This window comes from Lissotriton vulgaris, chromosome 4_1 (assembly GCF_964263255.1).
Source record: "Lissotriton vulgaris chromosome 4_1, aLisVul1.2, whole genome shotgun sequence".
Lineage (NCBI taxonomy): Eukaryota > Metazoa > Chordata > Amphibia > Caudata > Salamandridae > Lissotriton > Lissotriton vulgaris.
The window spans coordinates 47,076,233-47,103,627 of NC_141691.1; the positions used below are offsets into that span (position 1 = coordinate 47,076,233).

Sequence of the window (27,395 nt, forward strand, 5' to 3'; positions counted from 1 at the left end):
CACAAAAGATCTCTTAGTGGTTGGGGCGTGGGACCTATATGGCTCCCTTTGGATCACCTAACAGACACAAAAGATCTCTTAGTGGTTGGGGCGTGGGACCTATATGGCTCCCTTTGGATCACCTTACAGACACAAAAGATCTCTTAGTGGTTGGGGTGTGTGACCTATATGGCTCCCTCTGGATCACCTTACAGACACAAACGATCTCTTAGTGGTTGGGGTGTGGGACCTATATGGCTCCCTTTGGATCACCTAACAGACACAAAAGATCTCTTAGTGGTTGGGGTGTGTGACCTATATGGCTCCCTTTGGATTACCTAAGAGACAAAAAAGATCTCTTAGTGGTTGGGGTGCGTGACCTATATGGCTCCCTTTGGATCACCTAACAGACACAAAAGATCTCTTAGTGGTTGGGTGTGTGACCTATATGGCTCCCTTTGGATCACCTAACAGACACAAAAGATCTCTTAGTGGTTGGGGTGTGGGACCTATATGGCTCCCTTTGGATCACCTAAGAGACAAAAAAGATCTCTTAGTGGTTGGGGTGTGTGACCTATATGGCTCCCTTTGGATTACCTAAGAGACAAAAAAGATCTCTTAGTGGTTGGGGTGCGTGACCTATATGGCTCCCTTTGGATCACCTAACAGACACAAAAGATCTCTTAGTGGTTGGGGTGTGGGACCTATATGGCTCCTTTGGATCACCTAACAGACACAAAAGATCTCTTAGTGGTTGGGGTGTGGGACCTATATGGCTCCCTTTGGATCACCTTACAGACACAAAAGATCTCTTAGTGGTTGGGGTGTGGGACCTATATGGCTCCCTTTGGATCACCTAACAGACACAAAAGATCTCTTAGTGGTTGGGGTGTGTGACCTATATGGCTCCCTTTGGATCACCTAACAGACACAAAAGATCTCTTAGTGGTTGGGGTGTGTGACCTATATGGCTCCCTTTGGATCACCTAAGAGACAAAAAAGATCTCTTAGTGGTTGGGGTGCGTGACCTATATGGCTCCCTTTGGATCACCTAACAGACACAAAAGATCTCTTAGTGGTTGGGGTATGGGACCTATATGGCTCCCTTTGGATCACCTAACAGACACAAAAGATCTCTTAGTGGTTGGGGTGTAGGATCTATATGGCTCCCTTTGGATCACCTAAGAGACAAAAAAGATCTCTTAGTGGTTGGGGTGCGTGACCTATATGGCTCCCTTTGGATCACCTAACAGACACAAAAGATCTCTTAGTGGTTGGGGTGTGGGACCTATATGGCTCCCTTTGGATCACCTTACAGACACAAAAGATCTCTTAGTGGTTGGGGTGTGTGACCTATATGGCTCCCTTTGGATCACCTTACAGACACAAAAGATCTCTTAGTGGTTGGGGTGTGGGACCTATATGGCTCCCTTTGGATCACCTAACAGACACAAAAGATCTCTTAGTGGTTGGGGTGTGTGACCTATATGGCTCCCTTTGGATCACCTAACAGACACAAAAGATCTCCTAGTGGTTGGGGCGTGGGACCTATATGGCTCCCTTTGGATCACCTAACAGACACAAAAGATCTCTTAGTGGTTGGGGCGTGGGACCTATATGGCTCCCTTTGGATCACCTTACAGACACAAAAGATCTCTTAGTGGTTGGGGTGTGTGACCTATATGGCTCCCTCTGGATCACCTTACAGACACAAAAGATCTCTTAGTGGTTGGGGTGTGGGACCTATATGGCTCCCTTTGGATCACCTAACAGACACAAAAGATCTCTTAGTGGTTGGGGTGGAGGACCTATATGGCTCCCTTTGGATCACCTTACAGACACAAAAGATCTCTTAGTGGTTGGGTGTGTGACCTATATGGCTCCCTTTGGATCACCTAACAGACACAAAAGATCTCTTAGTGGTTGGGGTGTGGGACCTATATGGCTCCCTTTGGATCACCTAACAGACACAAAAGATCTCTTAGTGGTTGGGTGTGTGACCTATATGGCTCCCTTTGGATCACCTAACAGACACAAAAGATCTCTTAGTGGTTGGGGTGTGGGACCTATATCGCTCCCTTTGGATCACCTAAGAGACAAAAAAGATCTCTTAGTGGTTGGGGTGTGTGACCTATATGGCTCCCTTTGGATTACCTAAGAGACAAAAAAGATCTCTTAGTGGTTGGGGTGCGTGACCTATATGGCTCCCTTTGGATCACCTAACAGACACAAAAGATCTCTTAGTGGTTGGGGTGTGGGACCTATATGGCTCCTTTGGATCACCTAACAGACACAAAAGATCTCTTAGTGGTTGGGGTGTGGGACCTATATGGCTCCCTTTGGATCACCTTACAGACACAAAAGATCTCTTAGTGGTTGGGGTGTGGGACCTATATGGCTCCCTTTGGATCACCTAACAGACACAAAAGATCTCTTAGTGGTTGGGGTGTGTGACCTATATGGCTCCCTTTGGATCACCTATGAGACAAAAAAGATCTCTTAGTGGTTGGGGTGCGTGACCTATATGGCTCCCTTTGGATCACCTAACAGACACAAAAGATCTCTTAGTGGTTGGGGTGTGGGACCTATATGGCTCCCTTTGGATCACCTTACAGACACAAAAGATCTCTTAGTGGTTGGGTGTGTGACCTATATGGCTCCCTTTGGATCACCTAACAGACACAAAAGATCTCTTAGTGGTTGGGGTGTGGGACCTATATGGCTCCCTTTGGATCACCTAACAGACACAAAAGATCTCTTAGTGGTTGGGTGTGTGACCTATATGGCTCCCTTTGGATCACCTAACAGACACAAAAGATCTCTTAGTGGTTGGGGTGTGGGACCTATATGGCTCCCTTTGGATCACCTAAGAGACAAAAAAGATCTCTTAGTGGTTGGGGTGTGTGACCTATATGGCTCCCTTTGCATCACCTAAGAGACAAAAAAGATCTCTTAGTGGTTGGGGTGCGTGACCTATGTGGCTCCCTTTGGATCACCTAACAGACACAAAAGATCTCTTAGTGGTTGGGGTGTGGGACCTATATGGCTCCCTTTGGATCACCTAACAGACACAAAAGATCTCTTAGTGGTTGGGGTGTGGGACCTATATGGCTCCCTTTGGATCACCTTACAGACACAAAAGATCTCTTAGTGGTTGGGGTGTGTGACCTATATGGCTCCCTTTGGATCACCTTACAGACACAAAAGATCTCTTAGTGGTTGGGGTGTGTGACCTATATGGCTCCCTTTGGATCACCTAACAGACACAAAAGATCTCTTAGTGGTTGGGGTGTGGGACCTATATGGCTCCCTTTGGATCACCTAACAGACACAAAAGATCTCTTAGTGGTTGGGGTGTGGGACCTATATGGCTCCCTTTGGATCACCTAACAGACAAAAAAGATCTCTTAGTGGTTGGGGTGTGGGACCTATATGGCTCCCTTTGGATCACCTAAGAGACAAAAAAGATCTCTTAGTGGTTGGGGTGTGTGACCTATATGGCTCCCTTTGGATCACCTAAGAGACAAAAAGGATCTCTTAGTGGTTGGGGTGCGTGACCTATATGGCTCCCTTTGGATCACCTAACAGACACAAAAGATCTCTTAGTGGTTGGGGTGTGGGACCTATATGGCTCCCTTTGGATCACCTAACAGACACAAAAGATCTCTTAGTGGTTGGGGTGTGGGACCTATATGGCTCCCTTTGGATCACCTTACAGACACAAAAGATCTCTTAGTGGTTGGGGTGTGGGACCTATATGGCTCCCTTTGGATCACCTAACAGACACAAAAGATCTCTTAGTGGTTGGGGTGTGGGACCTATATGGCTCCCTTTGGATCACCTTACAGACACAAAAGATCTCTTAGTGGTTGGGGTGTGTGACCTATATGGCTCCCTTTGGATCACCTTACAGACACAAAAGATCTCTTAGTGGTTGGGGTGTGGGACCTATATGGCTCCCTTTGGATCACCTAACAGACACAAAAGATCTCTTAGTGGTTGGGGTGTGTGACCTATATGGCTCCCTTTGGATCACCTAACAGACACAAAAGATCTCTTAGTGGTTGGGGTGTGGGACCTATATGGCTCCCTTTGGATCACCTAACAGACACAAAAGATCTCTTAGTGGTTCGGGTGTGGGACCTATATGGCTCCCTTTGGATCACCTTACAGACACAAAATATCTCTTAGTGGTTGGGGTGTGTGACCTATATGGCTCCCTTTGGATCACCTTACAGACACAAAAGATCTCTTAGTGGTTGGGGTGTGGGACCTATATGGCTCCCTTTGGATCACCTAACAGACACAAAAGATCTCTTAGTGGTTGGGGTGTGGGACCTATATGGCTCTCTTTGAATCACCTAACAGACACAAAAGATCTCTTAGTGGTTGGGGTGTGGGACCTATATGGCTCCCTTTGGATCACCTAACAGACACAAAAGATCTCTTAGTGGTTGGGGTGTGGGACCTATATGGCTCTCTTTGAATCACCTAACAGACACAAAAGATCTCTTAGTGGTTGGGGTGTGGGACCTATATGGCTCCCTTTGGATCACCTAAGAGACAAAAAAGATCTCTTAGTGGTTGGGGTGTGTGACCTATATGGCTCCCTTTGGATCACCTAAGAGACAAAAAAGATCTCTTAGTGGTTGGGGTGCGTGACCTATATGGCTCCCTTTGGATCACCTAACAGACACAAAAGATCTCTTAGTGGTTGGGGTGTGGGACCTATATGGCTCCCTTTGGATCACCTAACAGACACAAAAGATCTCTTAGTGGTTGGGTGTGTGACCTCTATGGATCCCTTTGAATCACCTAACAGACAGAAAAGATCTCTTAGTGGTTGGGTGTGTGACCTATATGGCTCCCTTTGGATCACCTAACAGACACAAAAGATCTCTTAGTGGTTGGGGTGTGTGACCTATATGGCTCCCTTTGGATCACCTTACAGACACAAAAGATCTCTTAGTGGTTGGGTGTGTGACCTATATGGCTCCCTTTGGATCACCTAACAGACACAAAAGATCTCTTAGTGGTTGGGGTGTGGGACCTATATGGCTCCCTTTGGATCACCTAACAGACACAAAAGATCTCTTAGTGGTTGGGGTGTGGGACCTATATGGCTCCCTTTGGATCACCTAACAGACACAAAAGATCTCTTAGTGGTTGGGTGTGTGACCTATATGGCTCCCTTTGGATCACCTAACAGACACAAAAGACCTCTTAGTGGTTGGGGTGGGACTTACCTGGCTCCCTTTGGATCACCTAACAGACACAAAAGATCTCTTAGTGGTTGGGTGTGTGTGACCTATATGGCTCCCTTTGGATCACCTTACAGACACAAAAGATCTCTTAGTGGTTGAGGTGTGAGACCTATATGGCTCCCTTTGGATCACCTAACAGACACAAAAGATCTCTTAGTGGTTGGGTGTGTGACCTATATGGCTCCCTTTGGATCACCTTACAGACACAAAAGATCTCTTAGTGGTTGAGGTGTGTGGCCTATATGGCTCCCTTTGGATCACCTAACAGACACAAAAGATCTCTTAGTGGTTGGGGTGTGTGACCTCTATGGCTCCCTTTGGATCGCCTAAGAGACAAAAAAGATCTCTTAGTGGTTGGGGTGTGGGACCTATATGGCTCCCTTTGGATCACCTAACAGACACAAAAGATCTCTTAGTGGTTGGGGTGTGGGACCTATATGGCTCTCTTTGGATCACCTAACAGACACAAAAGATCTCTTAGTGGTTGGGGTGTGGGACCTATATGGCTCCCTTTGGATCACCTAAGAGACAAAAAAGATCTCTTAGTGGTTGGGGTGTGTGACCTATATGGCTCCCTTTGGATCACCTAAGAGACAAAAAAGATCTCTTAGTGGTTGGGGTGCGTGACCTATATGGCTCCCTTTGGATCACCTAACAGACACAAAAGATCTCTTAGTGGTTGGGGTGTGGGACCTATATGGCTCCCTTTGGATCACCTAACAGACACAAAAGATCTCTTAGTGGTTGGGTGTGTGACCTCTATGGATCCCTTTGAATCACCTAACAGACAGAAAAGATCTCTTAGTGGTTGGGTGTGTGACCTATATGGCTCCCTTTGGATCACCTAACAGACACAAAAGATCTCTTAGTGGTTGGGGTGTGTGACCTATATGGCTCCCTTTGGATCACCTTACAGACACAAAAGATCTCTTAGTGGTTGGGTGTGTGACCTATATGGCTCCCTTTGGATCACCTAACAGACACAAAAGATCTCTTAGTGGTTGGGGTGTGGGACCTATATGGCTCCCTTTGGATCACCTAACAGACACAAAAGATCTCTTAGTGGTTGGGTGTGTGACCTCTATGGATCCCTTTGAATCACCTAACAGACAGAAAAGATCTCTTAGTGGTTGGGTGTGTGACCTATATGGCTCCCTTTGGATCACCTAACAGACACAAAAGATCTCTTAGTGGTTGGGGTGTGTGACCTATATGGCTCCCTTTGGATCACCTTACAGACACAAAAGATCTCTTAGTGGTTGGGTGTGTGACCTATATGGCTCCCTTTGGATCACCTAACAGACACAAAAGATTTCTTAGTGGTTGGGGTGTGGGACCTATATGGCTCCCTTTGGATCACCTAACAGACACAAAAGATTTCTTAGTGGTTGGGGTGTGGGACCTATATGGCTCCCTTTGGATCACCTAACAGACACAAAAGACCTCTTAGTGGTTGGGGTGGGACTTACCTGGCTCCCTTTGGATCACCTAACAGACACAAAAGATCTCTTAGTGGTTGGGTGTGTGACCTATATGGCTCCCTTTGGATCACCTAACAGACACAAAAGATCTCTTAGTGGTTGGGTGTGTGACCTATATGGCTCCCTTTGGATCACCTAACAGACACAAAAGATCTCTTAGTGGTTGAGGTGTGTGACCTATATGGCTCCCTTTGGATCACCTAACAGACACAAAAGATCTCTTAGTGGTTGGGTGTGTGACCTGTATGGCTCCCTTTGGATCACCTTACAGACACAAAAGATCTCTTAGTGGTTGAGGTGTGTGACCTATATGGCTCCCTTTGGATCACCTAACAGACACAAAAGATCTCTTAGTGGTTGGGGTGTGTGACCTCTATGGCTCCCTTTGGATCGCCTAAGAGACAAAAAAGATCTCTTAGTGGTTGGGTGTGTGACCTATATGGCTCCCTTCGGATCGCCTAACAGACACAAAAGATCTCTTAGTGGTTGGGGTGTGGGACCTATATGGCTCCCTTTGGATCACCTAAGAGACAAAAAAGATCTCTTAGTGGTTGGGGTGTGGGACCTATATGGCTCCCTTTGGATCACCTAAGAGACAAAAAAGATCTCTTAGTGGTTGGGGTGTGGGACCTATATGGCTCCCTTTGGATCACCTACAGACACACAAGATCTCTTAGTGGTTGGGGTGTGGGACCTATATGGCTCCCTTTGGATCACCTACAGACACACAAGATCTCTTAGTGGTTGGGGTGTGTGACCTATATGGCTCCCTTTGGATCACCTTACAGACACAAAAGATCTCTTAGTGGTTGGGGTGTGTGACCTATATGGCTCTCTTTGAATCACCTAACGGACACAAAAGATCTCTTAGTGGTTGGGGTGGGACTTACCTGGCTCCCCTCGGACCACTTGGCAGACATGGTAGACATGTAATGGCTCCAGGATTTTTAAGGCACTCTCAAATGGTGTCTTGGACAAGAAGAGGAGCTTCAGACTTCCACTGGTGTCGCACAGGTCAATTGTTTCTGCAAGTAAACCAGTATCACCGAGCTTGTCAGTAACAATAAATAAAACAGCACAGAGAATTTCTACTTCACTACAAATCTCCTAATTTCAATAAAAAAAGATATTCTGCAGTAAAAGAACATTATGTCTTCCGGTTAGGAGAGTAGGGCCTGCTTCCTATGGCCATCCCCACTTTTTGCTTTTGCTTTACTGGTTTTCGACTTAGATGTGGCTGTGGCCCTGCCAATCAGACCCGCAGCCCAGATGCACTCTCTCTAAATTCAAGCCATGTACTCTAGGTTCAGTAAAAGACAATGATGTCTTCCGGATAAGGTTTAATGGAAAGAACATTGGAATACTAGATGTTGTATTTGTTTTGCGTCACATACTAAACATTATGCAAGTTTCAAAGATTGAATGGGGAGGAAGTTCAGGTCCACGATAAAGGAAGTACCAGACTCTGGAGCCCTCCTGGAGAAAAGCAGAGAGCACGAAACACACAAATTCATGTTTTTAACAAATTCCGCCCGCACAGGCCATCCAGGTATCTAGTTATTCCAAGGGGCTCATTAATGAGATTTTGCCGCAGGGAAGCGCAGCGAGCCTTCCTGCAGCGCTGTCCTACGGCAAAAGAAAAGGGCAGGAATGCACCGTATCTATAAGATATGGCACATTCCTGTGCTTTTCCCCTGTGCCGGCGCACAAAAGGGCTCCCGTGCGCCAACGCAGGCATGTTTGCACCACGGTGGAAGGGTGTATGCGTTGCGGGGATGATTATTTTTGTACAGGAAGGGAAACCTTTCTGTACAACAATAATCACAAGAGGCGTTTTCCCCTTTCTATGTGTGCTGCAGAATGCAGCACACATAGAAAAAGGAACAAGCAAAGGCATAGCCAATAGGTCTCGCTTTTGGGACCTTATAAGTGTTTAGTTATGCAGCACAATATCCTTGGTGCAACAACATCAACCGTTGCGTGGCTAAACACTTATAAGGTCCCAAAGGCGAGACCTATTGGCTATGCCAATGCTTGTTTTCCTTAGATTTTGATCCGTAAGATCTGGAGTTGTTACAGTATTTTGCGACACCAAATCTTTAAGTACATCACAACATACCGAATCCCCTCTAGCTGTTTGCTGACCGGCGAGGCAATGGAACAAACAAGGACTGTACTTTAGTTTCTTCCTCGGGGCTAGGTGGTTTTATTTGGATCAGATATCTGGAAAAACCTGTTTTTAAAGTCTAGATTCTCTAAAATGTGATGCATTGTTGAACGTTTGAGCTATGTATTTTAGGAATTTACGGCCAGATGTAGGAGCCCAAATACCGGTCCGTAACGGCTGATTTCGTCCGTTATCGACCAGTATTTGGGTATTGTAATGTAGGGGGATAGAAAATTACAGAATCGGTATATTTACCGATTCGGTAAATATACCGATTCTGTAATTCAATATGTAGGTGGCACAGTGTACAGTGCCACAGGCCCTTAGAAATTCGTTATTTACCACCCAATACTATTGGGTGGTAAATTACGAATTTCTGTGTACATGCACATCTGTGCATGTACACCTGTGCCATGTGACACACATACATGCCCTTTGGGCATGTATGTGTGCCACATGGCCCACAAGCCAGAAACAGGGGTTAAACAGGGTGTCAAAGTGACACCCTGTCCCCCTTGGAAATTCGGTAATAACCGAATCGGTATTTGCTATTGAATCCTATGGGCTTCAAGGCCCATAGGAATCAATGGCAAATACTGATTTGGTAATTACCGAATCGGTAATTACCGAATCTTACCGATTCTGTATTTTTACCGATTTTTTTTTCCTACATAGCAATTACCTATTAGTTAATACCGAATTGGTAAAATTCGGTATTTACCATTCGGTAATTTGCTATTACCGACATCTAGCCCTTGAAGTCTAGTTTGAGAGAAAGAAAGGCTATCTTCCCATCAGAGGGACAGGGAGCTTCTCTAAAGTTCTAGGATTATCGATCTCCGTAAAATGAAAATAGTTGTCTTTTCTTCATCAATAGATGTGCATTTCTGCAGGACCAAGAAATCTGCTGTATGTAGGAAGGGTGGGTCTTGATCCTACCTTCAGTCAGTTCTTTGGCCTGAATTCTCCTCCACAAGTATTCACGAAGGTTCTTGCAGTGATGACAGCCCACCTTCAGGTGATGTGCTTACTTTTCTATTTCGATGACTGTCTGATCAAAGTGTGATCTCGAACTGACTCTCATGAGTGCCTCTGTCTAGTCTGCAACACTCTTATTTCGATCTGTTTTTTTTTCGTTTAGTTGAAACTATTACTTCAGTTTCCTTAAGTTTATAGCAGTGATACATCTTTCATATCCAACTCCAAGAGGTTTATTATTATTATTATTATTATTAGATTTTATAAAGCGCGTAGTCACCCGTAAGTATCCCAGCGCTAAGATCCACACTTCTGAGGGTCACTGGGGCGAAGGGGGAAGTCAGATCAGGGGAAAAGGTGCGTTTTCAGCCGCTTCCTGAATCGGAGATAGTCAGGTTCCGTCCTAAGGTCGCGAGGTAGTGAATTCCAAAGACGGGCAGTGTTAACAGAGAAGCGCCGTCCACACCTTCTTAAATCTGGGGATGGTAATAAGGTATTCCTGATCGGATCGGAGGGATCTTGGGGCTTTATAGGGCCTGATGAATTTTCTTAAAATAGGGGGGCCTTTGTCTTGTAGAAGTCTGTGAGACAGACAGAGAGCCTTGAACTTCACTCGCTCTCTCACTGGGAGCCAGTGGAGGAGTTTCAAGGCTGGTTTGGCCGAATCTCTGGCCGGGGTATTGGTAAGGATCCGAGCCGTGGCATTCTGGATCCTTTGTAATTTGTTAAGGGTTGCCTCGGGAGCGCCTAGGTAGATGGTGTTACTGTAATCCAGCCTTGATAAAATAAGGCCTTGGATTAACAGTTTCTGGGAGACAGGCGGCAGTAGGGGCAGAATCTTCCTGATCGATTTGAGGAGCTCAAAGCAGGTCCCCGCAATTTTTTTGGCTTGCGTCTTGAAAGACAGATCTTTTTCAAGCCAAATTCCCAGGCTTTTGATCTCAGACTTAGGATCAGGGGGTTCACCCAAACAGGGGGGCCAGATGTTCTGTGAGAGGGAAAGCCCCTTCTGGCCAAGGAGGAGAATATCTGTCTTTGAGCCATTAAGTTTCAAAGACGAGCTATTCATCCATCCTTGTATTTCTGCCAGACAGTTGTATAGATCCGATGGGGCTTGGTTTGGGTGAGATAGGGACACCACTAATTGAGTATCATCAGCATAGCTGATGATACTCACTCCGAACGGGTTGACAACCTCCTCCAATGGGGACGTGTAGACATTGAATAATGTCGGGCTCAGGGATGAACCAAAACGCCATCGCCGCTACCGGACCCAACTATCTCCGACAAGCTGGACCGGGTCCTGGCAGCCATAGAACTTTCCAGGTCTCCATGGAAGAGCGCCTGGGCACTCTCCCTACGGATATCACCCTCATCCGTGATGATCAACGGTAGCTGGCCAATAGGATGCGGGAGGGAGAAAGGTCTCTTGTGGAGGTACAGCCAACCTTAAATACGCAGCAACAAACACTTCAGACAGCCATGAATTGCTTGACCACAATCGAGGAACGGGTGGACGATTTGGAGGGACGCTCTCGGCGCTGCAACATACGCGTACTGGGGCTACCGGAGGGGATCGAGGGAGCACACCCCATCGAATATGTGGAGGCCTGGGTAAAGTCCTTCACTCCAACCAAGGACCGCGCTGCCTTCTTCTCCTTAGAACAAGCTCATCGGGTCCCAACCGGGAAACCGCCACCCGGCAACGCCCCTCGCCCCCTGCTCGCGAAATTCCTTCACTTCCAGGATCGAGACGCTGTGTTACGGGCGGCTAGACGAGCGGGCCCCCTGCAGGTAGAAAACCAACACTTCATGATCTTCCCGGACTATGCCAAGGCGGGGCAAAACTCAGGGAATCCTTCCTGGAGGTGAAACGACGCCTACGGGCAAATGACATTCAGTACTCTCTGCTATTTCCTGCCCGACTGAAAGTCATCTATGCTGGCTCTACACACTTTTTTCCATGGCGGAGGAGGCCTGTGACTGGGCAGATCGCCACTGCACGCGGGGATCGGCCACGGCCCAGCCGCAAAAACGTAGCCATAGGTCACCACGTAACAGGAGACGAGCCCCCCAGCAGACGCAACCGCAGGTGCAACAGAACTGGAGAGACCCTGCTAGGCATCAGGAAGTCGAATCCCCGGACCTGGAACAGCTCATGCAGGAGCGTTGTAAAGCCCTTCAGGCCGTGGCCGATCTTGGGGCTCCCCAATCAGAGGAGGACGTTGAGGGGATCCCTCATCTCTTTTCCTTGAGCAGTGAAGAGGACAGTAACTCGGCCCATCTCACCGCTGACTCTATTACCATACCTCCGGTCACGCCGCTGATCGATGCCGCCACCCAATAGGGGTGATACCGGTAATAGCCCGACAACACACATCGCAGAAGAACTCCTGTGAGGGGGGCTCCCGGCTGGGGGCCACCCACCATCCTCGTCAGGACACACCGGACACACTACACCCCGCACTGACAATCACTTCTCCTGCTAATGCCCCAAAAGGTCCGAGACCTATAACTTAAACTAAATGAAATGAATCAAACCATAATTGATTAGAGAGCATATACAATTTGTCGCTACTCAACCCAACTAATGAGAAAACATAAGAATAACAGCACCACGGTCCAAGAATATATGCAATATTTAATCAATTGTCATATATAGCATTTGTATAGCAAATTACAAATTTTTATGTATTTTTAAATGTTTATATATACATCTAAAGATATGGTAATAGTTGCCCCGTATAGAGCGTGCAGAAGAAAAGGTGTGTCAAAGGAAGTGCCAGTGATAGGGTGAAAAGGAAAAGAAATCACACAAAATTAATAAAAACAACAATTTCTGCTTTTCAAAAAAAATCAGCCCAAAGATGCTGAATCAAGGAACCTGACCACATTCAAATAGTCCACATAGATTTCTTAATCATTGTTAATAGACATAAGATGTAACCATTGTCTGCACTATATCACAAGGGGAGGATATAGGTAGTGGTCCAGGTGTTAACCAAAATGTCGACGTTTCGACTCGTCTTGCGGCCTAGCGGTCAGTTGTGCCTTGGCCATGCGAGTCTTCCTCAGGACATACAAGACGGGGCAACCAGGGTTATCTTGTTGACCCCTGTTGTAGAGGTAGTAGTCGTTATTATTACTCAAATTAAGGATTATTTCTTGTGGTCCAATGGCTTGTATAGTAAGCCCAGATACCAAAACCTGCACAGTGAATCTGATGGGTATATGTTCCCAGGTGGATGTCAATGGAAACGCGAGGCAATGTCCGAGTCCAAAGATGCGATCAAATAGATACTGTGTGTTCCAATTGTTAGAATTCCTCAAACTTGTTCCATGAGTATATTATCTTAAGAATGACGTCCCAATCCAATCGTTGAATAGTCAGGTGAAAAACCCTTGGCCGGTTTTGTCCTCAACTCACATAGGTTGAGCGGAGTAGCTGTAAAGGCTTCCTACTAGCCCATAAGTTTCCAAAAGGTTAGAGTGGCAGCGGCGCACTCCAAACACTGGCGTAGCGACAAATTGTATATGCTCTCTAATCAATTATGGTTTGATTCATTTCATTTAGTTTAAGTTATAGGTCTCGGACCATTGTATGTTGTTATCAACTGATACCCAGGTCCAGTACTTTTGGGTTACCCCATTACTTTAATGAATGCCCCGAAAGGAACACACCTCAAAGGCTCAGCCCGCCACCCCTACGATTTGACTGTTCGCTCCCTGGTTCTAGGAGCGCTAGTTTGGACGTATCGAGCTTGCCGATGAGCCCCAGGTATTTCCCATTCAGTTACATGTTCAGTTTACCCTGTTATCTCACCCCTTATACACCTTAGAAGACACGAGCACCCGGGCAGCTGACACATATGGAGGGGGGCACACAAGGGCGCTTTCCCCGCGCGGCACCACCACTCTACCCTTTGCATCTCATGTTCGGGAACACGTACCCTGGCGCAAGTAGCCCTTCACCCACCTACCCATGCAAGCCGCAGACGTTAGTATACTCACCCTAAACGCGCGAGGCCTGTCACGCCGCGCAAGAGATACATGACGTATGCATACATAAAGCGCCAACATGCCCACATTGCGTTCCTGCAAGAAACGTATCTCACAGCGCCAGAGACAGATAAATTGAAATCCAGCTAGTGGGGCATCCTATGCGCCACAACGTATTCTGCGTTCGCGCGTGGTGCGCTGATTTGGATTCGCCCAGGCACTCCCTTTCAGGAAATGCGCAGAGTAGTGGATAAGGAGTACAGCCTGTCCTGTTAGGCAGCATTTACGCGCCCAATGTTGAGCACTCCCTCTCGGGTGTGCTGGCCCAATTCGCTTCTCTCCCATGGATTTTAGGGGGCGACTATAACTGTGAACTTGATGTTACACTCGACAGGTCCCACCCACCACCACAACATTCTCCCGCCCTTGCACGTTCAGAAAGATTCCACCACTGGGTCACAGCACTGGACGTTGGTTGACTCGTGGAGAGCATACCATCCCCATACACAGTTATACTCATTTCACTCCGTCCCACACAACCTGCGAACCAGGTTAGACAGATTTTTATGCACCCTGGCACTAATACTGAAGGTCCAGCACACTGACTACTTAGGCCGTGTAGTCTCAGATCATGATGCACATATACTTTGTGTCCGTTGGAGAACACCCCACCCACTGGTGCCCACATGGCACCTCCCGAGGGACTGCCTCACAGACCAGGTATTTAGGCACAATCACGCGCAGACGGTCCAAGATTACTTCACTCATAACACCGGGTCTGCCTCCTCCAGGTTAGTAGAATGGGACGCGTTCAAGGTGGTTGCACGGGGCGCTTGCATCAAACAGATAGTGGGGGCCCGCCGTGCACTCGAACACACGCTCATCAGCACAGAACGCACATTAGCGACACTCACCAAGAAGGAGGATGCCCGGTCGGCCACGGTGGCTCAGGTGGCCGGCGAAAACTAAATACCCTACTGCCCTAGCGGACTTGCGGAAATTCAATTTCCGAGCTTATGCTGCTCGGGTACACAGAGAGCGAGACAAAACAGGCACACTACTGGCGTGGTTGGTGCGCCAAGATGCATACACCTCACCCATCACCGAGATCCGGACACTCGCGGGCACTTTGGTGCGCTCCCAACAAGACATTCTAGACGTGTTTAGGCAATACTACGCCGCGGTGTACAGCACCCAGACGCACTATCGGCAGGAAGCGGTAAACCATTTCCTGGACCCGCTATCGCTCCCCCATATCGCAGTGGCAACTAGGGATGCCCTTGATATGAAGATAACAGCGACTGACGTCTCCTGCACGATACGCTCCCTGGTGCGGAATAAAGCTCCGGGTCGCGACGGGCTGCCCCTTGAGTACTACAGTACCTTCTCCACCCTGTTTATCCCCCGGTTGACCGCCATGTTCGCGGACGCCCTCGATCGGAGGGAACTCCCAAAATAGCTGCAGGAATCGGTCATTGTGTCCTCTCTTAAACCGCATAGAGACTCGCAACAACTATCCTCATACCGCCCCATTACGCTCCTCCAGGCAGATCACAAAATCCTTAGAAAAATACTTGCCGCCCGGTACAAGCAGATACTACGCCCCCTGGTTCACCCAGACCAAAATGGCTTTGTCCCCGGCAGGAACACGTCTCAGAACATTAGACGGGTCTTTCATGTCCAAGATCAGGTAGGAGACGTCTTCCCCCGTGCAGCCTGCATCATATTCGATCTCAAAAAAGCTTTTGATACTGTGACCTGGCCATACCTCTTTGCCGTCCTTCGCCGGACGGAAATAAGCCCAACCCTGTTACAATATACTCGGCTTCCATACACCAATCTCACGTCTCGGGTCAGGCTGGGTAGGTACATCTCGTCCCCACTGCAATTCGAGAGGGGTACCAGGCAGGGCTGTCCCCTTTCGCCCCTGATCTTCGCCTTGGCGGTGGAGGAGCTGGTGATCCGCCTGGGCCAAGAGGGAACCGCCTGGGGCATTCCCATAGCGGATACGGTCCACTGCGTCTCCATGTACGCGGACGACCTCCTGCTGTACATCCGGGATATCACAGCGGACCTGACCCCCATATGGACAGTCCTGTCCGAATTCGCGGAGGCATCAGGCCTCCAAGTGAACTGGGAGAAATCCGTGGTGTACCCCCTGCATTATTCCCTCGATCCTCAGGAGGTCCGAATCGGCACGCAGAGCCTACCTTGAAACACGGGCACTCCCTGTTATCTGGGTGTCCGTCTTTACCATTCCCCCACCGACATCTATGAGGGCAATCACTGCAAGGTTCTCGCCAGCATCTGCGCCTCGGTGGGCATCTGGAAAAACCTCCCACTAGCCCCCATCGGTCGGGTAGCTCTGGCAAAAATGGTCATCGTCCCCCGACTATTGTATTATTTCACCAACCTGCCGGTCGTACCACCCGGACGTTTCTTCCACGAACTGGAATCGCTCCTTCATACACTCGTTTGGGGAAATGGTCGGCATCGAATAGCCCTCACCAAACTCCAGCTACCCACCACACAGGGGGGTCTGGGTGCCCCCGCATTTGAGTCGTACTTTCTCGCAGCACAACTCCAGCGGCTCTCGTACTGGGCGGCGGGCAGAAACTTCGGTGAGAACTGCATAATGCACGGCCATGTCCCCATACCAGAGCTCTGTCTCCTGTTGCTCCCGGGCGCTAAACCCCACCGAACCTACCCCCTGCAAGTGTCGGTGGCCTGCCAGTGCATGCAACGAATTCATCGTATGGCAGCAGGGACCCCATGCTATTCCCCACGGCTACCGCTGGTTGCGAGGGGACGCATATTTCACAAGTGCCATGTTGCGTGTGTGGACAGAATCTGAGGTAACGGAGGCGGAGGCTCTGTTTGCGGAGGGACAGCTTCGCCCATATGAGCAACTTATGGAGGATCACGGTTTCCCCCGGGGCAGTTTCTGACACTTCGCAGACTTATCGACTGCTTTGGCCCACACAGCGACCTTACAACCAGCGAGCCCGCAATGCATCCTGTAGTCCACACTATCCTTTCAATGGGATTTGGCAGACACCTTGTCACTGGGCTATATAAGTCAATCAGAGAACTCACATACAAGCCCCTGCTCACCTTGAGAGCTACTTGGGAGGACGAGTTTGGGCGGCAACTACATGACCGAGAGTGGGACAGAGCGCTAGAATTCCCGAAGAAAGTGTTGAGAAACGCACGGTTCAAAAATATACAGTACTACATCTTACACAGGGCCTATTAGACCCCGGCGCGTCTCCAGCGGTTCTACCCTGACACACTGTTCTTATGCCTCAGATGTCACTCCCCTGATGCACACTTCCAACACATGTTCTGGAGCTGCCCGGCCCTTCTTACCTACTGGTCAGCCATACTCGACTCCATCTGCACTCTCAAAGGTCTCACAGGGCTACAGTCCTGGAAGGCGGCTGCTTTGGGGATCTTTCATAGGCCAAAAACGCACAAGGTACAGGTCCGATACGCTGCTCTGTCCCTGCTTCTAGCCAAAAGGAACATAGCCATGCAATGGCGAACAACCATTGGTCCCTTGTTTGAGACATGGGCGGGAGCGGTGAAAAAATGGGCGGCAGCAGAGGAGGACACCCTGAGGGAGGAGGAAGCGAAGGGACAGCGCAAACACCCCATATCCCTAGAATGGGCCACGCTGTCTCACCAGTTTGTGCTAGCCCACAAGCTCGATACCCCTAGTACTTCTCAATGTGCCGCCACGGCCCCGGCTGCATCAACGCCCCATTAGGGTGTACATGACTTGACTCCCCCCTGTCTCTCCAGTCTCTGGCCCCTCCTCCCTCCTCCCCCTTCTCCCCTCCACCTCCCCGCCACCTTCTTGCAGATGTGTCCTGAACAATGTGTCCACTCCTGCTCCCCCGGCTCGGTCTTCACCCCTCTCCCCCCTCCCAATCCCCCCCTGGGGTTTTCTCCTTCCCTTCGCAGTTTCACTGGTTTAGTTACCTGTCTTACTCTTCCTACACATTGTTCCCCGTTCCTTTGCTCCTGGTTCCCCCCCGCGACCACGATGCGTCAGATTCTAACGGACCCATGCTTCTGATATGCTCAACTTATGAATACTGTATACATCCTGATGGCATGTTTGTACCAATGTAACATCTTCGAATGCATTCTGATGTACCGTGAACGCTTTTTGGTAAAAAGTTAATAAAAATATATATTTTTTAAAACAAAGGTGCATGTTTAAAGGACACTCTGGCGTTTAGCAAAAGGCTAAAGGTTATACCGGACAACTGAGTAGAATGTGCACATGGAACCTTTGTTGTTAGGAGTTATGCTATTGGAGCAATATGGGATGTGTAATAGAATCTAGACTTCTGATTTATGTTGGGAAATCTATAAATAAAGATTTTAAAAAATGAGGGAGCTGTGATGGGCCCCATCTACGAGGGGGGTGACGCCCCATTACCAGCGGCTTAAGAGCTGCACTGAACTTGGGTGCATAAGAGGAGGCAGCAGGGCTTGGTCTGGAGTCTGCATGTATGTGAAGTCATGGAAAGGAACGCCTATCAACCGCCGCCAGGGCACCGCTCCACATGCAAGCTGCCACCACAGGACAATAGCTGTGAGACATGAGGGGCTGCCCAGCCACAGCTGCACCCCGGAATCACACTTGAGGTCAGGGAAGGAATGCTGGGTTCAAAATTTGGCTAACTGGCAAATATTGCTCGTTTTTAATGACGGGAGAATTAAGCGGCTTGTCCAGAATCACAAGATGGAGAGTCGGGCCGGGATTCAAACCTAAGTCCCCATTTCCAAATTTAGTAATTCAAGCCATTAGGCCACACCAAGACGCCTTTGTATTTAGCAAAGAAGGTGAAAAACATGGATGCAGGGCTCTAAAGTGAATGATAAAATACTTTTATATCCCAATAAATAAAAATGCACCGCCTTAATAACACGTTGCGATGGCTATCCTGGAGGAACCGTGCGGCACTGGCTTTCCCAAGATCTCTATAAAAAGCAAGCATTGGCCGCGTGGAAATGAGATCGCGCGCGCCTCAAGGTAAAAAAATAGCATGCGAGTGGTGCGTGCGCAGCAGAAGTGAATGTTATCGCGCTCCAGATGGCACCTCGGGCGCTGTAAGGGTGTCAGGAGGAAAGCCAAATGGCTGCTGTGCGTGTGCTCGCAAGCTTGACGCCACACAGAAAACGTGTGGTCGGATTTTAAAATGCCCACTCACTAAAAGTCTCGCCAGAGCAACGAATGCGCTGCCTCAGGCGAGACCTAAAAACGAGGAGAAATAAAGACAATTCTCCTCGTTGCGCCTCCCTTACGCCTCATCTGGGGAGGCGTAAGCTTTTGGCACTGCCTCAGATTTACGATTTCTGGTAAATCTGGATCAGTGTCAAAAGACCACGGATGTTGCTGGGAACGACCCCAGCAACACCCATTTCACACCCCTTTAATGCAGAACACTGCGTTAAAGGGACTGATATTTATCAGGCAGCATTAAGTCCAAAAAAAGTGGCTTAGTGCTGCCTGATAAATATCACGCAGGCTTCTGCACCATGCAACATAACAAAAAGTAACGTTCTGATGGCGCAAGGCGCCTCATTAATGAGGCCCCAAGGATTTAGGAGTCCTTGAAACCGAGGGTCACTGACCAATCATAATGTGGGGTGACATGTAATTCTCAGAGGCCACACCCCCTGGTGGCACAAGAACAGGGCGTGTTGCCACAGGGTCATGATGTTCAGGCACAGGGATGGGTACTCCCTGTGCCTGGACAGCAGTACTACCCATATCGGCATGGTTGCTTTCACGGTATGCGTGTATGCTGGATAGAATATATTGATACATTCTAGCGCAAGGGTGGAATGTTCTAGAACAGAGATGGATGCTTCTGGCAGTAGCATGATGTGTTGGCTCTGGATGTGGCGCTGCTTCCATAGGCTTCCATGATAAGGCTAATGTGACCTTTCACCTGTGACATATAATCTTGTTTCAAACATGTCCTCTCTCCAGGGCCATGTACAAGACCTATAATGTGTTGGATTACTTTGTGCATGCTCGTTGTTAAAATTCGCTATTTGCAATAGTGTGTCTATTATATGCCCAAACATGACGTCAGTAGGTATTAGTAATAGAACTCTGCCTGCAAAAAACATACGACACATGCTTTGGGCTCCGTTCTTATGCCACGTTTCTCACCATGCGCCATCCTGACCAGGGGACCTTCTCACGCATCCTTGGTCCATCTAAGGAGAGCGAGGACCAAGGGCATCAGATGTAGGAGAGTAGGGTCTGCTTCCTATGGTCACCCCCACTTTTTGCTGTGATTTTCTGGTTTTTTGACGTTAGTGTGGCTGTGGACCTGCTAATCAGACCCCCAGACCAGCCCAGCCCAGCTGTTCTCTCTCTAAATTGATACCATGTACTTTAGGTACATACCAGATGGGTTACTAGGTCACCCTTGTGAGCCCCTGTATAGTGTACCATAGGAACCCAGGGCATAGGTGCATCCAACGCCTACCAGGGGCTGCAGCATGTATTATGCTACCCCTGGCTGGCCATCTAAACTGACACCACAGGCTGATCACTCAGCTTGGGTAAGGTGGTGTAATCACCCCTTACTTAGGTATAGTATATCTATATCTACCTTATATATAGACACATATGCACCTATAAGTCACTCCTATGGCAGGCCTTAACAATCCTGGAGACAGAGTGCTTGGTTTTATGTGAGAGGGTGCCCTAGCATGAGCTGAGCCCCTCTGCAGCTTTCAGGACCAACTTCTTATAGCTGTTCTATGATATAGCCATACCATATACTCTTAAGTGCATTATAATCCTCGCCGTTAATGCTAACTTTGGTTTGGCTTTATCAAAACATGCCGTGTAAGGTGTCAAACACTTTGGAATACTACCCGCCCCCCCACCAGTTCTGGTGGCGGGGTAACATTCCACCCTTCTAGCGGGAGAAGATATGTAAGTACTGCTCTACCCGGTTAAAGTTAAACAGAGCCTCAGCATCACAAAATGGATGCTGCTGCCGCAGACACAAGTCTGACCTCCTGCTGCTGGGGGAAACTCCGGTAGGTGAGGCCTGGACAATAGGTTTCCTGTCGAGGGAGGTGCCAGCACCTCCCCAGGCAGCCTGAAGTGGATTAGGGCAGGGAGGGCTGCATTTAAAGATGCTTTTTCAGACACTGCCTGGGGCACACAAGGTACTCCATGCATAGCCCGGTTCAAACCAGTTGCTGGGGCACTCCAGCCCCGCTCTGGCGCGAAACTGGACAAAGGGAAAGGGGTGTAACCACCCACTTCCCAGGTCCACCCATAGGAGGGACCTAGCAGGTAATCCAGCCCCTTTTCATAGTATAAGTATAGGAGCTGTGTCCCCAGGACTTTAGATTAACCCGGAATGAAACTTTGATAAAGAACTCTTGGACTGTCAACGTTCTATTCTGACTAGAAGACTGAAGACATTTCCCTTTTGGTCAAGGAGTGACCACCCTGTGCAAACAGGCACCACCAGTAACTTGCTGGTCTGCTTTGTCGAGGCTCCTGCTGGATCCCGAAGCCTCAGCGACACAGGAACTGAACTTCCAGACTTCTCTGACTCCGACCCACATACACAGCAAAGCTGAGACCCGTGGCGTACACGAGAGACGTGGGACCGGACACCCTGGACATCCTGCATTTTGCTAACTGCATCGACTCCTGAGGTAACTCGAAGTTGTGCATTGGGGTACGAGAAGCCTCAGACTCGAGAGCCATTTGCACGGAAGCTCAGCCCTCCACACTCCACGAGTGCCGCGTGGGGCCTGCTCTTGCATTTCAGCTCAACGCGTCTTCCCGGTTCCTACCCGTTGGCTCGTGAGCGACCTGAAGACTTTCCTTTGAAACCAATCTGCTCGCCTAATTGCTCCAGGCTTGATCCAGCTTCCCTGCAAAAGAGAAGCATCCCAGACCTTGCTGGTCTGAAGCCAATCTTCATCTCCTGCGTGGATTGCATTTGCCAAGGCTTGTTCGTCCAATCTGGATATCGACACCGCAGTCAACTAGATCCTTCGTGGGAAAGCTCGAATCCAGCTTCTGGTTGTTGTTGACGCCTCCTGGTCCTCATGGCTGCAAAGACAAGCTTCACCTCTTCACCTGAGATCATCACGACATCGCCTGGTTCCTTCCTGGTCACTGGCTAGTGACCCAGACTCTGTCCCCTCTGCTTTCAGGTTCTTCAGATCTTTGATCCACCCTTGGATCCACCCGGACACTTTTCCTCTAGTCACCTGCAGCACTTCTTTGCAGATCTCCATAGAAAACAACGACGAAACCCGACACGAAAAGACACCTATGCACCCGGCTTCCCTGGGTGAGGTAACACGAGTACTCTGGTGCTCCCGTGGGTCTTGACTCTCAAAGTGTCCTAGTTTAAAAGGGTTCCATCCAAGTCCATCCGGAAGTGTCCTTAAATTGTACTTTTGTAACTTCTTGGATTCCCATAGAAAGTCAATGGTAACTCGCGGCTGTGTTCCCACACTGCACACGTCTCCCGTGGGCCTCCTACTTCCTAACATTGGGTTGTTTAGTGTAGCCCCAGCGATTCCCTAGGCCCTAGGCCTACTTTCTATATCAGGCGTGGTTCTTATACCACTATATTAGTATATGGTTTGTGAGGCCTCTAGGGCAAATCTGTATTTGTGCAACTTACTTTATGCTAATTAAGTTACTTGTAATGTACTTTTACCTCTGACCTCATAAAGAGTGCAGAGGGGTTGTGTTAGACATAAAGACATATATATTTGATATATACCTTGTGTGGTGTCCTTTCATTTGGTTTTCAAGGGATTATAATTGGTAAAACAGCTTGCTTCACATGCTCTCTGAAGTCTTGGCCTATTGACTGCTGGTCCAGGCTACCACCAGGATAGCTTGTCTATAAGGTTGACTTTACAACCACCATCAATAAGGGTTGTTTAGACTGGGGCAAGGTGCCCACTAGAATAGTGGACATCATATGCCAGGCTAACTTCTCACATTGGTGTGCAGCGGATGGGATAAGAGCTTGCTGTTGTTTTACCATATAATCTTAAAATATCATTTGAAAGATCACATTAAGGTACCAGTAGGTACATATAAATCAAGTCTTATAATACTTTACGTTCTACTGATCTTAGCAGCTGTAGGTGATAATGGCTTAGCACGCCCTGACTACAACTCCTATAGAGGGTCTAGTAGATAACATTTAGTGTAGGCAGGTGCACACACCACACCTCACTAGAAAATGTCCTTGGATGTAGAGCCTAGTGTGTCTCTACTAACAGAAGACCCTCCCAAGGTACCTTCTAAATATGATACATTGGCTTTTCAAGAACTGAGAAGCCTATGTTCAATCAGGAAACTGAGACAAGGACAGAGTCCAACCTTTAACCACCTAGTGGATATCTTAGTGGATTTAAAAAAAAAAAATCTTTTTATTGTTTTCAACATCACCAACAAACATGGGATGGTTGAGCATGATCATATTAAGCATAATTGACTTACAAGTGGAGCGAATTACAGAATTTCGTACCCATTGCCCAGAAATGTATAACAAAAGTAAACATCGCAATTATCCAACTTATCCATTGATATAGCCTCTCGGGCCTTCACGGTCCTTGAGTATAGGATGAGCCGCTCGACAGGAGCGACACATATGCAAGGAAAGCACTGGACCAAGGGGTTCTACGGGCTGTCCTAGAGTATAGGATGAGCCGCTCGGCAGGAGCGCAACATATGCAAGGAAAGCGCTACGAAGGGGTTTTACAGGCTGTCCTAGACTATAGGATGAGCCGCTCAACCGGAGCGCAACATATGCAAGGAGAGAACTACGCCAATAGTTCTACAGGCTGTCCTAGAGTATAGGATGAGCCGCTCGACAGGAGCACAACATATGCAAGGAAAGCGCTATGCAAGGGGTTCTACAAGCTGTCCTAGAATATAGGATGAGCCGCTCAACAGGAGCACAACATATGCAAGGGAAGCACTGCGCCAAGGGGTTCTAAAGGCTGCCCTTGAGTATAGGATGAGCGGCTCGACAGGAGTGCAACATATGCAAGGAAAGCACTGGACCAAGGGGTTCTACAGGCTGCCCTAGAGTATGGGAATAGCCGCTCGACAGGAGCACAACATATGCAAGGAAAGCACTGGACCAAGGGGTTCTACAGGCTGTCCTAGCGTATGGGAATAGCTGCTCGACAGGAGCACAACATATACAAGGAAAGTACTGGACCAAGGGGTTCTACAGGCTGTCCTTGAGTATAGGATGAGCCGCTCGACAGGAGCACAACATATGCAAGGAGAGCGCTACGCCAAGGGCTTCTACTGGCTGTCCTTGAGTATAGGATGAGCCGCTCGGAAGGAGCGCAACATGTGCAAGGAAAGCACTGGACCAAGGGGTTCTACAGGCTGTCCTAGAATATAGGATGAGCCGCTCGACAGGAGCACAAGATATGCAAAGAAAGCGCTACGCAAGGGGTTTTACAGGCTGTCCTAGAGTATAGGATCAGCCGCTCAACAGGAGCACAACATATGCAAAGAAAGCGCTATGAAGGGGTTTTACAGCCTGTCCTAGAGTATAGGATAATCCGCTCGACAGGAGCGCAACATATGCAAGGAAAGCGCTATGAAGGGGTTCTACAGGCTGTCCTAGAGTATAGAATGAGCCGCTCGACAGGGGCGCAACATATGCAAGGAGAGCGCTACGCAATGGGTTTTACAGGCTGTCCTAGACTATAGGATGAACCACTCGACAAGGGCGCAACATATACAAGGAAAGCACTGGACCAAGGGGTTCTACAGGCTGTCCTAGAGCATAGGATGAGCTGCTCGACAGGAGCACAACATATGCAAGGAAAGCACTGGACCAAGGGGTTCTACAGGCTGTCCATCGACCCCAACACCACACTCAGAGGCACCCTCCTCTACAGGCCACCAGGACCCCGCGCACAATTCAGTGAGGACATCACGGACTTCATCACTCCACACGCCCTCCCCTCCGAGGATTACATTCTTTTGGGAGACCTCAACTTTCACCTTGAAAATAACAACGACCGCAACGCCACCACCCTTCTGGACAATCTCACCAACCTCGGACTCAAACAACTTGTCACTACCCCCACCCACATCGCAGGTCACACACTCGACCCTATCTTCACCTCCAGCAAACATGTCTCATTCAGCCACACCACAGCTCTCCTTTGGACGGACCACAGCTGCGTTCACTTTACCTACAACAAGACCACAACCAACAACCATCCCCAACCCACTCTGCGAAGAAACTGGAACAAAATCAACATCGACCAGATCTCCTCATCGCTTCTTCTAATCCCCCCTGCCCACTCCTCTAACCCCGACCAAGCAGCCATTAACCTCACTCAATGGCTATCCAACAGCGCCGACATCCTAGCACCGTTGAAAAAACGTCAAATCAAACCAGGCAGCAAGAAGGCCTCCTGGTTCAACGATGATCTTAAGAAATCTAAGAAACTCTGTTGCTCCCTTGAGAAGGCCTGGAAAAAAGACCCAAACACCAGCACCAAGGACGCCTTCAAAAATGCCACCCGCATACACCACCAACTGATCAGGAATGCCAAGAAAGCCGCTCTCAAGGACCGTCTAGATAGCAACGCCCACAACAGCAAGGAATTATTCAACATCGTCAAGGAATTTACCAACCCCTCTGCCAACTCCAACGACATCACCCCCTCTCAAGCCCTCTGCGACTCCCTAGCCTCATTCTTCCACAACAAGATTGCAGACATCCACAACAGCTTCGACAACCGACCCAAAGACCAACCCACTCAACCCTCTGCAGGACCCCCACCCCCCTTGGACATCCTTAATGACTGGAACTCAATCTCCACTGAGGACACCATCCGCCTGATGAACTCCATCCACTCAGGATCCCCCACAGACCCATGCCCTCACCACATCTTTAACAAAGTAGACTCCATTATAGCACCGCACCTCCGAGACGTCATCAACTGCTCCCTCAACTCCGCCACCTTCCCGGAAAGTTGGAAACACGCCGAACTCAGCGCCATTCTGAAGAAACCCACAGCTGACCCCACCGAACTCAAAAACTACCGCCCTATCTTGCTCCTTCCATTCCCGGCCAAAGTCATCGAGAAAGCTGTCAACAACCAGCTCGCCGCCTTCCTCGAAACCAACAAATCCCTCGACTCCTCACAGTCCGGCTTCCGAGCCAAACACAGCACCGAGACCGCACTCATCGCAGCAACAGATGACATTCGAACTCTGCTAGACAACGGAGACACAGTCGCCCTCATCCTCCTCGACCTCTCCGCAGCCTTCGACACAGTTTGTCATCGCACCCTGATACAACGCCTCAGAAACATCAGAATCCAGGGAAATGCACTGGAATGGATCACCTCGTTCCTCACCGGAAGGACCCAGAGAGTCCGCCTCCCACCATTCAAATCAGAAGCTACCGAAGTCATTTGCGGCGTGCCACAAGGATCCTCACTCAGCCCCACCCTCTTCAACGTATACATGAGCCCCCTTGCGGCCATCGCACGCCAACATAACCTCAACATCATCTCATACGCTGACGACACTCAACTGATCCTCTCACTCACCAAAGACCCTAACACCGCCAAAACCAACCTACACGAAGGAATGAAAGAAGTAGCCGAGTGGATGAAGTACAGCCGTCTTAAACTTAATTCTGACAAAACTGAAGTCCTTATCCTTGGCACCTCCCCCTCCGCCTGGGATGACTCTTGGTGGCCAGAGGCCCTTGGAAAAGCACCCATCCCGACGGACCACGCACGGAACTTAGGTGTCATCCTGGACTCCTCTCTCTCTATGAACAGACAAGTCAACGCTGTCTCATCTTCTTGCTTCAATATTCTTCGCATGCTCAAAAAAACATTTAGCTGGATCCCCACCGAAACCAGAAAAACGGTCACCCACGCACTGGTCACGAGCCGCCTGGACTACGGAAACACCCTATACGCCGGTACCACCGCTAAACTCCAGAAAAAACTCCAACGCATCCAGAACGCCTCAGCCAGACTCATACTAGACATCTAGCGTAAAGACCACATCTCTGGACACCTGAAAAACCTTCACTGGCTCCCCGTTAACAAGAGGATTACGTTCCGCCTCCTAACCCACGCACACAAAGCACTCTACGAACTTGGACCCGAATGCCTCAACTCACGACTTTCCTTCTACACCCCCTCCCGCCACCTACGATCCTCCAACCAAGCCCTTGCAACTGTACCTCGCATCAACAAAACCACCATGGGAGGCAGATCCTTCTCCTACCTGGCAGCTAAAACCTGGAACTCACTTCCCACCCACCTTCGTCTCACTCAGAACCACCTTACATTCAGAAAGCAACTTAAAACCTGGATATTCGACAAGTAATTCCCCCCCCTTCCTCAAGCGCCTTGAGACCCTCTGGGTATGTAGCGCGCTATATAAATTACTTGACTTGACATGAGCCGTTCGGCAGGAGTGCAACATATGCA

The 27,395-nt window shown here is 48.9% G+C and overlaps 1 protein-coding gene across 1 annotated transcript in view; it reads right to left on the minus strand.

Annotated features, from left to right (window-relative positions):
- Positions 1-27,395, minus strand: part of C4_1HXorf65 (chromosome 4_1 CXorf65 homolog) — a 180,734-nt gene that overhangs the window by 95,938 nt on the left and 57,401 nt on the right. The window contains exon 4 of the mRNA XM_086918286.1: positions 7,615-7,749. Within this exon, the coding sequence (XP_086774412.1) occupies positions 7,615-7,749 (135 nt within the window). The remainder of the gene's footprint in view (positions 1-7,614; positions 7,750-27,395) is intronic.